We start from the raw sequence: 13830 nt of genomic DNA on the forward strand, positions 1-13830 counted from the left end.
TTAGGGGTGCAGGGCCCAGCTCACAGGCCCATGTGGCGATAGCACCTCGCAGCAGGTCCCCTCTCTTTTTTGTCCCAGCTCTGACTGACTCTCTGGTGGCACATCCCCCTTACTTATACCCTCCTCCCAGGCAGTGCCAGAACCTTCTAGAATGTTGGCAAAGCTGGCCTAAACTGGTTCAAGGGGAGGGGTTGAGCACCCTGGGTGCCAGGCTTTCCCTCCAAAAGCTAGGGGTGGCTGGGTAATATTATCTAGACCGCTGACCTATGCCAGTCAGGTGGCAAAACCCATGGCCATGGCATCCATTTTAAACACAGTACATTTCAGTCAGGTGCATTTTACAATGGGGGGAATTTACAAGTGCTCACACCATTACATGACTTCACATATTAACAAGGTGTCTCACACCACTCATGGCCTATACAGTTTTAATCCCATGGGGGAGACATTCCAAATTAGGGGGGCAAAAGCGAAACATTTTGGGGGAAAATGCCAAGTTCAACAAGGGGCAATTGGCCACTTCCAGTCACTACCTTGTAAACCCCTAAATGCAGTATTTAGGCCTGAACATAGATTCCACGCACTCAAAAAGAAGTCAAACGTAGTAACACTGTTGGATCAAGAACTGCAGACCTTGTGGTGAACTTTGTGCGCAAACACCTGTCTTTTGCCACAGAAGCCGACACTCTGATGTTTAGAGAGTATTTTAAATACTTTGCTGTTCGATACAGTACAGACAAACAAGTTACTAGCCTATTGTAACACTTTTTCTTATTTGTAGCTCTAGCTGTTGGGGAAATACCGGGCCATTTCTTGGGCCACTTAAACACACCGCTTAAAACCAGCTCAAAAACACCACAAAAATGCTGTACTGTCATCCAGCAATAAGTATCATAGGATACATATATTGACTCCCCCCAAAAAAATACAAAAATAATAATTTTCTGTGATATGCAACCCTGCCTATTCTTTACTTCTAACTGTCCCAAACAGATTGAAACTGCATTAGCGTCCACTGAGTGATGACCATCCAAATCATTTTCACATTGGGCCAGGACTTCACAAATTCCTATTCTGGAACATCAAGGGTTCGAAACCTTAGTGTAAAACACGGTCCCCATTTCCCCTTGAAACCATCCCCCTTGCTATCAGTACCGAGTAACACCAAACCCCTTGATACTAGAACCTTTGATGATAACCACTTTAGACAGAAAATACAATTGGCAAACACTTTTGAGACTACAATGTATAATAGCTTATCACAACAACATACTACAGGAATGATATTTCATTTCATTGTTGGTTTCACTGTGAAGATGTGTTTATTTGTTGATACATATTTTTACCACCACTATCTACAATGTAGCCCACAAGTTACTGTATTTATTAAAAAGGAGATTGTATTTCATCCAGATTGTGAGGTAGCAGGCTTTTTGCAGGTTCATCTTCACTTCTTGCCCCCATTTTGACTGCTAGGCACTAGTATAATGATTCTACAATGTCATGAGCCCTGCTAATCACGACTACGTGCACCTGCTTTGACCCTTTAAAACTGTTTGTTTAATTGACTTATACCCAGTTGGCATAACGTAGCTTACTTGTAAGCTTCAAAGATGAAGAATAAATGGTGAACACACACGACATGGGGTACTCATTCATTCAGGTAGACGGGTTGGTGTCTGGGACAGAGAGGGAAAGCAGTTGCCACACCGGTTTTCCAGTGGACATATAGCCACACCTCTAGGGTGGGTTACCAAGAGACACATCTTGTGAGTTACCTCACACCTCTAGGGTGGGTTACCAAGAGACACATCTTGTGAGTGGGCAGAACACAGCATTCTGGGATACCTAGATGCCACACTTCACAGAATGTTGTCATCAAGCATGAGGGATCCATTGGCTCGGGAGTACCACATCCTCTGAGGGCACTTACTGGGGATAACTGAGGCAGTTTTGGCCCCTAGGCTTCAGGTCTTGCCTTTACTGGAGAAGAGGACCAAATAAGGACTGACCCGCTGACACTAGTCCTGGCACATAGAATCTGCACCGAAGTTGGGCTGCACCTGCTGCCCCTTGGGCTAGCAAAGGGAGGACTGTGCTTATTGTGTCCTGCTCAATGGGAGGTTATCCCCGAGCCACAGAGAGAAGTAGAGACTCCAAGAGTCAGTTGACTGATTTCCTGTTCCAGCACTAGGGCCACAAAGGTTGAAGAAACCTGCCTTGGCAAGTTGGTTGCCCAGATCACCGCACCATCGCTTGCCATCGAGGTGCAGCCTAAGAGACCCAGTCAGATGCTCAAAGGTTGCATCTGAATCTGCTGGACCCGGGAGAGAGCCGTCAGAGTGCATGCTTGATTGTCTAGGTGTACGGTTATTGCCAGGAGGGAACGGCTGGTTTCATTGTAACCGAGACCAGTAGTAACCGAGGGGCGTTGAAGTTTCCCCACCAAGAACCTGGACCAAACAATAACCACAGGAAGGCCCCATGGACCGCACAGTATCCTTAGCATCTTCAGCATCCTGCATCCCTTGCATCAGGGCCACTCTAGAGAAGGCAATAGCAAGTTGCCATGAACGGACTGGAGACTGCTCTTTCTTCAAGGTCACAGTTCTTTGGGACTTTGTTAGTCCCCCTGGCCTGCTCCCTGCTGGACTTGGTCGCCCAAAGTAACTAGAAGTGATCGCACTCAACTTTGATAAATGTGTTCCCTTAAAAGTTTTGAAGTACCAAATCTGCAGTGCTTACTAATGCTTTGTTGGGGTTGAGGAGAATGCTGTGATTCATTGTTTAAAGTATTTATAGCTCAGGAACCCTTTGGTGGATATTGTTCAAATTGCTGTCTATAAATCCATAAAAATGACGTCTATTTTTATAAATCGAGATTGAATGTATTGAAAGTCATGTTTTTTTCACATTCAATTGTTTTGGTGCTGTTTAAATGCTTTACACTTGTTTCTTTGTTTAAGCCTGATTGCTTGAAGCCACAGCTACCCAGGGTTGAGCCAAGATTTGATGAACAAGCCTGACAGGACCCAAGATGATTATTGCGAGTGTATTATATATAGTATATAATACATCACTTACATCATACTGATGAAACCTGTTTAGTGGCGTGGCGTTAGCTACCTCAAACATCTTTCTGTTTGTATCCTACAGGTGTTTGTGCAGAGGGAACTGGTCGAGTATGACAAGGAGCTTGTATTGTGGGAGGAGGAAAAGAAACGTCAGGCTGAAGAGTTCACTATCACTGACCAGGAAGTCAATACACAGAAGAACTCAAAACAGCAACCTAGAGTAAGCCATTGGTCTGTGTGCTCATTGTCCTGTGTCTCAAAGCATTGTATCAGATGCCAGGAGGTGCAAGCAAAAAACAAAAATATCTCTGACAATCAAAGTAGGTACCTCTACCTGATGGCACAAATGCTCCCTTTAAATGAAAGGAGACATACATTTCATGGTAATTTGGTTGCTGTTCTCCGTGTGGTGTAGTATATTGTACGCCAAGTTTGGATTTTGGGAACAAGGGTTGTATACCTCTAGAATTCCCAGTACATAGTTGGACCAAAGAGAAAACACAAATGACATTTTCGCTTTACAGAAATACAATAATAAAAACGTAATACTTCTGATAGATACATCTGCCAGTGGATTCCTCACCTTGTGAATATGCCCTTGCGTCAGCAACATTCGGAAATTCTTTTTGTAGCTTTGCGCCGACGTGGACGACGTCATAGAGGCATGGCATCGCGCGCGACTCCGCTGACGTCACCGACATCATACTAGGCCCACGCCGGCGTGATGACATCAGTTCCCTTTTTTCCGCGTCGTCGACGCTAACGGTTTTCAAGGGATTATCTGTAGCTCTTACGGTAACTTTGTTACTCTGTGATTTTTCTCTGTGTTTTATTGTCTTCTGTCGAGATGTCGTCGAAGAAGACCGGATTTAAAGCTTGCGGTGAATGTGGCAAGATAATGTCAATCACTGACCCGCATGAGTGCTGCTTCTGGTGTCTGAGCTCCGACCATGACGTCGAGGAGTGCCAATCTTGCAAGAAGATGACACCGAAGGCCCTTCGAGAGAAGGAGACGAAGCTCCTCATTGCGAAATTGAAAAGTAAGAAGGAGAAGAAAACTTTGAAGTCGCAAACTCGACGTTCGAGGTCGAGGTCTTATTCGAGGTCACGATCAGAGTCGTCCTCTGCTCATGCTTCGAGGTCCTCGAGGAAGAAGCACAAGAAGAGGAGCCATGAGTCAAGACATCATTCTGAGAAGGACTCGAGTTCGAGACCGAAGTCGCAGGTTACGCTGCTTCGGAAGGAGGTGGTGTCTTCGGCTTCGGAAGCGCAGGTCTCCGAGAGTGAGGCTTCGCGTGCAGATTCGCCTGGGTCACCGAAGCAGGTAGTGAATCCATCTCCGTTTCCGTCCCATCCTTCAGGCCAGGAGGATGAAGGTAAGGTGGAGGAAGTTGGTGAAGTCGAGGCTCAGTTGCCTGCGGGTCAGTCGACTCCGGTGCACCAGCCTGAAGAGGAGGTCGACATTGTGACGACTCCGCTCCCTCGAGAGCAGCCTGGGGGCTCATATCCTGCCTTTCCGGCTCCAGGTCAGGACCCGACGCAATTCCTCAATGCTATGTTCGGGGTCTACTCTAGGGCAATGTACCCGTCTGGTGCACCTGTTGGTCCCACGGGTCCTATGGCGTTTAGTCTGGGTGTTCCTCAGGCTTATTCTCCTGCGCCCTTCATACCTTTCATGCCGGCTCCAGCACCGCATTGGCATTTTCCGATGCCGGGGAAGCCTTTGACGCCGAAGTCGTCGACGCCGAATCCATCGATGCCGATTCCTTCGACGCCGGTACCCTCGACTCTGATGCCGAATCCGGTTCGACCTCGAGTTAAACTGCCTCGCCCGACTTCAGGTTCGACGCCGGCACCGACTCCGGCGGAGTCGTTCATGGATCCGTCGGCTTCATTTGTGAAGGAAAGGTCGTGGCGTGAGGCAAAGAGGCTTCTGGAGGAACAGATGTATCGGGATGAAGACGTGGAGGAAGGTGAGCTTCAGGAGTCTGAGGATCCTTTTGATGACCTGAGGGAGGCTAGTGGCCTGCAACTGTCTCCTGAGTGGGATTTGGCCTCTACATCTGATACACATTCTAGAGATGTGACTCCTTACCAGGTGATAAGGAAGGCGGCAGACTTGTTAAACATCACTCTGCCTACTGCTGAGTACAAGTCAAATATTCTGACAGAGGTCCTCCATTCACCTTCCTCTATAATTGAACCAATGCTGCCATTCAATGACGCTTTGGCTGAGCCAATCTATGAGGTGTGGAAGAAACCTCTGTCAGCCCCTGCCGTTTCAAGTGCGGTTGCGAGGAGATATAGGCTGGCTCCTAATGACCCTGACTTTTTATCAACACACCCCCTGCCTGAAAGTTTAGTTGTACAGGCTCACTGCTCTAAGAAGTCTGCAGGGGTTTTCCGCAGGTTCCTGGAGAAAAGAGTCGAGAAAGCAGGATCAGGCAGCTAAGAAAGTCTTCTCCTCAGCCAGCATGGCATTAAAATCTACTAATGCGACTTGTCTTATGGGACGTTACATCCATGCCCTGATGGATTCTGTAAAACAGTTAATGCCTAAGATTCCTGAAGGGGATAAAAAGGACTTTCAGGAGGTTATATCGGACACTCAGGCTGCAGCAAGGCAGGTAATCCAGAGTGGGCTGGACACGTCAGATTTGGTGGCGAGAGTCATGGGCTTTTCGGTGGCCACTAGGATAGCTGCGTGGTTAAAGTCGTCAGAGTTCTCAACAGATGTACAGTCTGCCTTGATGGATTTGCCCTTTGATTGGTCTGGATTGTTTGGGAAGAAGGCTAACGTTGCTTTAGAGCGTTTTAAAGACAGCAGAGCGACGGCGAAGTTGTTGGGCCTTCAGACAAGAGGCACATTTGGGAAGCGCTTCAGAGGATTTGGCAGGTCTTCCTTTCGAGCCTACAAACAATCTCCACAGCAGCAGCAAAATACGCTGTACAAGTCTTATAGGGGCAGACAAAGAGCTCGTCCCAGAGGTCGTCAAGCCTCCTCCTCCTCTTCCTCTTCCCCTTCCTAACCCCCTGCCAACGCAGCAAAGTAGCTCAAGATCTGCCATTCCGGATCATGTGGGCCCAGTGTGGGGTCGGCTTACCCATTTCCTACGAGATTGGGAATTGTTTACATCAGATCTTTGGGTTCTCAATCTCGTGGAAAAAGGGTATGCTCTTCCTTTTCGGGAGTTTCCCCTAAATTACCCTCCTTGCCAGGGTTTTTGTTGAGAGGACCACCTGCTTCTCCTGCAGGAAGAAGTCCTGGCACTATTCAGAAAGGGTACGATAGAGGTGGTTCCGGAGCAGGAGAGGGGTCAGGGATGCTACTCCGGTATTTCCTGATCCCCAAGAAGGATAGCAGACTTCGTCTAATCCTGGACCTCAGGATTTTGAACCTCTATCTCAAACAGGAGAGGTTCAAGATGCTCACACTTGTGCAGGTGCTTCAGGCGCTGCTGGAAGAAGACTGGATGGTGTTGATCAATTTACAGGATGCGTATTTTCATATTCCTATCCTGAAGTCGCACAGGAAGTATATCCGTTTCACAGTTGGGTCGCAACACTACCAGTTTGCGGTCCTTCGTTTGGTCTTACTACTGCGCCTTGAGTCTTCACCAAGGTGATGGCAGTGGTGGCTGCACATCTCAGAAGGTCGGGGATACCTGTATTTCCGTATCTGAATGATTGGCTGATCAAGGCAGAATCTCCAGAGCTAGCGCTCAATCATCTGCAAGAGACAACTCAGTTGTTGCACAGGTTGGGTTTTTCGATAAATGTACCCAAGTCTCACCTGGTGCCCACTCAGCGCAACCTGTTCATAGGTGCGGTACTGGACACAACTGTGTGTCATGCATTCCCTCCTCCTCAAAGGATTCACGACATACAGGAAATTATTCCTTTATTTCACAGTGGAGCGTTTGTTCCAGTCCTGAAGGTCCTTCGTCTGCTCGGTCTGATGGCTTCTTGCATTCTGTTGGTCAACCATGCACTCTGGCACATGAGGGCGCTCCAGTGGTGCCTCCGCAGGCAGTGGTATCAGCATAACGGAGATCTTAGGGAGTCAGTCAGGATCTCCAGGGAAACTACGGCGGATCTGTCTTGGTGGAGCGTGGAGGGCAATCTGTCACAAGGAAAGCCTTTTCAACTACCTCCATCGGTGGCCACAGTGATAACGGATGTGGGTTCTCATCTGGGGGATCTGGAGGTCAAGGGTCTTTGGTCTCCAGAGTTATGGGCCATACGCTTAGCGCTCAAGGCCTTCCTCCCTTTCCTTCGTGTCGGTCAGTTCAACACCATCGCGATGTGGTATGTCAACAAGCAGGAAAGAGTAGGGTCGCAGTGTCTCTGCAGAGAGGCTCTGCGTCTCTGGTCCTGGGTTCAGGACCATCAGATTTGTCTGATGGCAAATCATCTGGCCGGGGTTCTGAACGTACTGCAGACAGTCTCAGTCGGCAGCTCAGCCGACCATGAGTGGAGGCTTCACCCGTAAGTGGTTCGTCACGTCTTCCGGACGTGGGGAACTCCTCAGGTGGACCTGTTTGCCACTCACGAGAATGCTCACTGCCGGTCATTCTGCAGTTCCCAGTTTCCAATGCAAGGAGCACTGGGGGATGCGTTTCAGTTGAGTTGGGACTCCCAACTCCTTTATGCGTTTCCTCCCATACCCTTGATTCCTCGGGTTCAGAGGAAGATTCGCCAAGACCGGGCCCAAGTCATATTGATCGCCCCGGATTGGCCAAGAAGGTTGTGGTATACAGATCTTCTCCACCTCTCCTCGTGCTCGACGCTCCGTCTCCCTCACAGGGCAGATCTCCTCTCCCAGATGGAGGGGCAGGTTCTACACCCCCACCTCCAGACCTTACACCTTCATGCCTGGAGATTGAACGGGGCAATCTGAGTTCCTTTTCTCTCCCACACGATTTGGTGGATGTCATTTTGTCGGCCAGGCGTGACTCCACTAAGTCTATCTATTCTTATAGATGGTCAAAATGTGTTGCTTGGTGTGGGGAAAAGTCCATTGACCCTTTAAGGGCTTGTTTGTCCAATATACTTCAATTTGCACTTTCTTTGGCCCAGCAGGGTTTTGCCGTGGCAACTATCAAAGGTTATTTGTCAGTCTTATCGGCTTTCCTTTGTTTGCCGGACCAGCCCTCTTTATTTAAATCTCCTGTCGTATTACGATTCATCAAGGGCCTTACAAATACATTTTCTCCAACACCTTTTATTGTTCCTCAATGGGATTTGAACCTTGTGCTTACGTTTTTGATGGGTTTGCCTTTCGAACCATTGCACAAGTGTCCATGAGACTTTTGACATTCAAGACTGTTTTTCTGGTGGCAATTACCTCGGCAAGGAGGGTAAGTGAGCTTCAAGCTCTTCGTTCAAAGCCCCCGTTTTTGTCCATTCATGCCGAATGAATGGTTCTCAGGACCAGGGCTGCTTTTCTGCCGAAGGTGGTAACTCCATTTCATCTGGGGCAGTCCGTTACCCTCCCTACCTTCTATCCTCCCCCTCACCCTTCCAAGGAGGAGGAATGGATTCACCGCTTGGACCCTAAGAGGGCGGTGAGTTTCTACCTGGACTGGACGAGAGAGTTCAGGTCGGATGACCAGCTGTTCGTTGGTTTTGCTGGCTGCAAGAAGGGTAAGGCGGTGCACAAGCGCGCGCGCTCTCGAGATGGATTGTTTTATGCATCAAGATCTGCTACTCCCTGGTGGGTAAGGAACCTCCAGAGGGTATAAGGCCTCATTCTACTAGAGCTAAGTCTTCAACATCTGCTCTTTCCAGAGGTGTACCTGTTGAGGATATTTGTAGAGCAGCGACTTGGGTCTCCCTCCACACTTTCGCGAAGCATTACTGCTTGGATACCGAGGTGAGGGGGTTGATGGCCATTTTGCGCGCTCTGTCCTCAAAAAGTAGTTATGGTTGACTTAGTATGGGGGGGTGTGGGAGACACAGAGAAAGACAATACCTTGATTTGTGAATTTCATGACTTACCTATATGACGACGGCATTGTCATATTAATCAACCTTATGTCCCTTTTAATCTTAGTCTATTAAGGGTTTTACACACACACAACTCTTGTTCTCTCTCGTAGACTTACATTTATAAGGACTGGCCATGGACCGTAACAGGGTGTGTATTGAATAGTGCAACTTCACATGTGCTTTGATCTTTAATATGTAGGTAGGTTATAAGATGGACCCTAGCAAATATCACTGCCTATCAATTTATGACACTTTCTCAAAAGTACCAAACACACTATGGAGACCGGTCCTCATAGTGTGTTAGTCCTCATTGAGATGGTGTTTGTCTGGGCCTCAGAGGGTGGGTTACACACAAACACACATGTGAATTTGTTTTCTGATATGATATAACTCTTGTGAATTATGACTTTTAACCTTTGAGAGTCCTAATGTCAATCGGATTTCTTTCCCTCCAGCTGATTAGGGGCTGATTGAGTTGCTCTGTACTAGTGAGGTGGTAAATCAGCACACAACAATAATGTTAATGTGTGGTAATTTGCACCAGTACCTTGCAATTGCAAGTTAACCTCCATGAAACTGCGGGCTACCATGTGGGACTGAAATGTACAAATTAGATAACCACATGGGTTTAACAATACATTTAACACTTGATTTGAGTAGGTGTAAATGTATGTGGTGGCCTCTGTGTGTGTGTGTGTGTGTGTGTGTGTGTGTGTGTGTGTGTGTGTAGTGGGGTTAAGGTGGGGTGGGGAGTAGGGGAAAGAAGGGAAAGGTTAGTTCTAACAGGGGGATGGTGTACTACTCCCTGTCAGAAAAGAAAAAAAATGGGAAAGAGACTTGCCTTCTGCTGCAGAAAAAGCCTCGTGATTCCCTCAGTAAAATCATGTGTGGTGTTCAAACACCTGGAAAGACTGTGGAAACATCAGCCCAATTAGAATTAGGTCTCCAAGTATGAAAATGTATTTAGATAATGGAAGCCTATTCCAATCTGCTATGGTTGTTATGTTATAATGATTTGTACAGCACTCTAACTCTTGGGAAGGGATCCAGGTGCAAAGCAAACGAGGGTCTTTTTAGGCAAATGGTTTAGTGAGTTTGCTCAAAGAGCTAGCGCTTCAGCTTCTTTGGGAATTCAAAAAAGAGGAGGAGGCTCATATCTGTAGGGGTCGGTCATTCCACACTTTAGGAGCAACAAAGGAGAAGCTCAATTCGCCGGCTCTGGTTTTGCTTATGTGTAAGATGTGTGGAAGTAGGAGTTGGCTGAGTGGAGGTGTGTGGAAGTGGATGCACGTGTTGAAGCGCGCAGGACTAAGTTATGTAGTGCTTTTACAGTATGGGTCAGTAGTTTAAAATGTGCTTCCTTGTGCATTGTTAGCCAGTGAGCTCCTTGAGGTGATGTGTGATGTATGCACATCAATAGTGGTTTGCAGCTTTGTGATGAGTTACTTGTTGATCCCCCCCATGGAGGATGTTTCTGTAGTCCAGCTTGCTGGTGATAACGGCATGTATGGCGGTTTTCAGGAGCCATCTGACAACCTTCCTTAGCTTGAGGCAGTGACAGAGTTGACTTAGATGGACATGTGTAGGAGGCTGGCTTAGTATTGGGTACTCACATGCGTATGTGAGCACCCCGTACTAATGCAGACTACCCTTATGATGATTTTAGTGGTTTAGACAACCTAAGAAAGCTCTCTAAGTGGTAGGTGAGGAGAGCAGCCTTCAGGCTTAGTCCAGAAGGAGTGTAAAGCAGCTTGTTTTACCAGCACTTAATCTTATTGGTATTGATTAAGTGAAAAAGAACCACACAGTGTCTTTATAAAAATATGTATTTATTATAAGACACTCACTAACACATACAAATATCTCCTACCCGGAGGTATACACAATGCACACAATATACACAGTGGTCACCGGGGGGACTAAATCATATACTAAAATTGTGGGATGCGCACCACGACTCAATTCAAGAGTATACCGTGTAGACGTAGAAGTTCTGGGGACCCAAGGAACCACCCAAGGTAAGTAACCAAGAACCCCATGGATGCCGTGTCCAGAGTGGGAACACGACCGCATGCTCAATTCAAGTCAATGGGTAAATCGTGGTTGCAATTTAAAAACAAAAAGGACTCTTCCCTGTGGACCCTGAAGAAAAACAGTGGAAGGAAGGTGGGAGAGCTACCCCACATGTGGATACCCTAGGAACCAGGATACCTACACCAGGAAAGCCGGGTGCATAGGTGCGAACTGGCGTCAGAAATCGCCGTCTAACTCCATGGAGGACCTCAGGAAGATGCTGCTGGGGAAGAAGGTGAAAGTGTCTGGTGGAACCCAAAGATGGATTCAAAATGAGAATTACATGCAAGCAGAGGGGACAGAGTCTATGCCACTGAGAAGTGACCAGGAGGCACGGAAGATGATGCCCGCCTATGTCAGGTGTTGCTAGAGAGTTGACAGTGACCTTGGAGCTGCAGCTGTGTCGACCAGGCTATGCTGTGGAAGACCAGGAGCCGTTCACGAGCTGTCCCAAGTCGTATGTCGAGAGTTGAGGGGTCAGTGTCTGCAGGGAGCACCAACAAGCCTTAGCAACTGCAAACAATGTGGCAAGCAAAAAAGTTGCAGTGTCGGGACCGGCAAGGTCCAGGTGACTCACAACAAGCAGGGGAGTCAGAGCAGGCCCCGAGCAATCAGGGGAGCCTATCGAAGTAAAAGAAGACCCTTGAGAAGACGCACAGGTCAGAGGCCCAGGAGTGGTAAGAGGACCTTGGTCAGCTCACCAAAGGTGCAGGCTCACAATGCAAGAGATGCAGGGAGGATGAAGATCTTGGTCACAGGAGATGCTTGAGATGGGGGCTATTTGGAGCCTGAATATCTTTGAGGAAGAGAGCCAACAAGCCTTTGAAATGACAAGTGAACGCGGTACACAGTGATTCGATGCCTAAGGTTTCCACGAGGGATACCGGCTTTAACCTTGATGAGAAGACAGCACAGGCCTTGAGGGAGTTAAAGAACTGCCACCCGTGTTGCTGAGCCTTTCGGCGTCCGTGGGAGCCCAGGATAGGCAGACAGGTCAGCTGGGTTGCGGTTCCTGAGGATGTAGGGAAGTGACTCCTTCACATCAAGGGAGATTCCTACAGGTGTCTTGGATATCCACAGGCCTTGAAAGGATCCTTTATGGAGCACAGACATTGCAGCAGACTTGCAGGACAACGAGAGCAGCAGGAGTCTCCCCAGTTGCAGTCACGGTGCCCAGAGACTGCAGCCTTCGAAGTTCAGAGTGCCCAGACGGTCGAAGATGAAGTGGTGTATTGATATGAATCTTGTCCCATGACGAATCTAGGGACCCACCCACAGGTAAGCCCTTAAGTACCCAAAGGAAAAGGTTGGGACGATTCAGGGGTCCCACCCAGAGAAGAGGCTAGACAGTAGGGAGGATACTCCCATGTCCTTTGTCCAGTTTCGCACCATAGCGGGAGTCAGCAGCTCCCTGGGCTGGTTTGAACTGCAGTATGCAAAGAGAGCACCATATGTGCCCTTCAAGCAGACTAGGTGGCACTAGCAAGCGCCCCACCCTGTCCCTGTCTGGGGGATGGCCACACCTCCCTGTGACAGGATACCTATTGTTCTGCCTTCCTCTGCTCAAGCTTGGCTCGGCAGCAGGAGGGCAGAATCCTGCCTCTGCTCAGCAGCAGCCATAATTTACTGTCCGGGTCTAAAAGACTGTTACCGAGAGCACTGAGGGCCTCCCGGAGGAGCCTTACAGTGCATGGAATCATACCTCCCACACTGGTGTGGAGTTTTGATTCCAACATATTTGATACCAAACACAACAGGGTTCGTTTCAGCCAGTTTAGAGATGGCCATCACATAATGACGCATGTCCACTCTATGTATTGTAATGGCTGATTCACTTGCAACCCGGGAGAATGGACTCTGAAGGATGTAGGGGTGTCCTGCTCATGCAGGGGTACCCTTGCACTTAGAATAAAGCACCCAGCTTTCAGGATTGAAAAGCCTGCCTTAGGGGTGACTTATAGGTTTTAAGTGCAGTGACGTCAGATATAAGTAAACGTATACCTGTCGTAAGTGGTACTAGAACCAGCTTACACAGACTGGAATGGTAGGTCTATAGTAACAGTTTGAGTGGTCTCCCATTGGTGGCATAATACATGCTTCAGTCCATGGGGGAGCCCTGGTGTACCTATGCCCATGGTACCTCAGTACCATGTACTAGGGTCTTATATGAGCTTACCAGTAGCCAATCTGGGATGTACCTAAGTACTTACCATAACCAATTTAGGGGAGAGCGCACAGAGACTGGGGTCCTGATCAGCAGGATCCCGGTCAGACTAGTTAGAAACATCATAACACTAGGCAAAGAGTGGGGGTAACAATACAAGCAGATTCTACTTTCCAATAACATGTTGAGTTGACAATCGTGCAGTGTTTAGACTGGGTGGTGGGTGTGGGTCCTAGCTCTGCCAGACACCAGGTGGGGTCCTATGGTAAGGGGCTTTTCCCTAAGTTCACAACTTATATCCTGTTGGTATTCAGCTTCAGACAGTTGGAGTTCATCCATTTGACAATTATGGTCATGCATGTCATGAACTTGTTCCAGGTGCTAGTCGGCTTGTCACTGAGGATGAGTTGCGTGTCATTGGCGTAGAACAGCACATTGATATGAGGGTGGATGATGCTGGCCATGTAAGCGTTGAAAAGAGTTGGACTCAGTTAGGAGCCTTGTGAGACTCTTCAATGGAATTTGTGG

The 13830-nt window shown here is 48.0% G+C and overlaps 1 protein-coding gene across 1 annotated transcript in view; it reads left to right on the top strand.

Moving 5' to 3' along the window:
- CFAP65 (cilia and flagella associated protein 65) overlaps positions 1-13830 on the top strand; it is a 464473-nt gene that overhangs the window by 400868 nt on the left and 49775 nt on the right. Inside the window, exon 27 of the mRNA XM_086954439.1 lies at positions 3157-3294. Within this exon, the coding sequence (XP_086810565.1) occupies positions 3157-3294 (138 nt within the window). The remainder of the gene's footprint in view (positions 1-3156; positions 3295-13830) is intronic.

Source organism: Lissotriton vulgaris, chromosome 2_1 (genome assembly GCF_964263255.1).
Source record: "Lissotriton vulgaris chromosome 2_1, aLisVul1.2, whole genome shotgun sequence".
In the NCBI taxonomy this organism is placed as follows: domain Eukaryota; kingdom Metazoa; phylum Chordata; class Amphibia; order Caudata; family Salamandridae; genus Lissotriton; species Lissotriton vulgaris.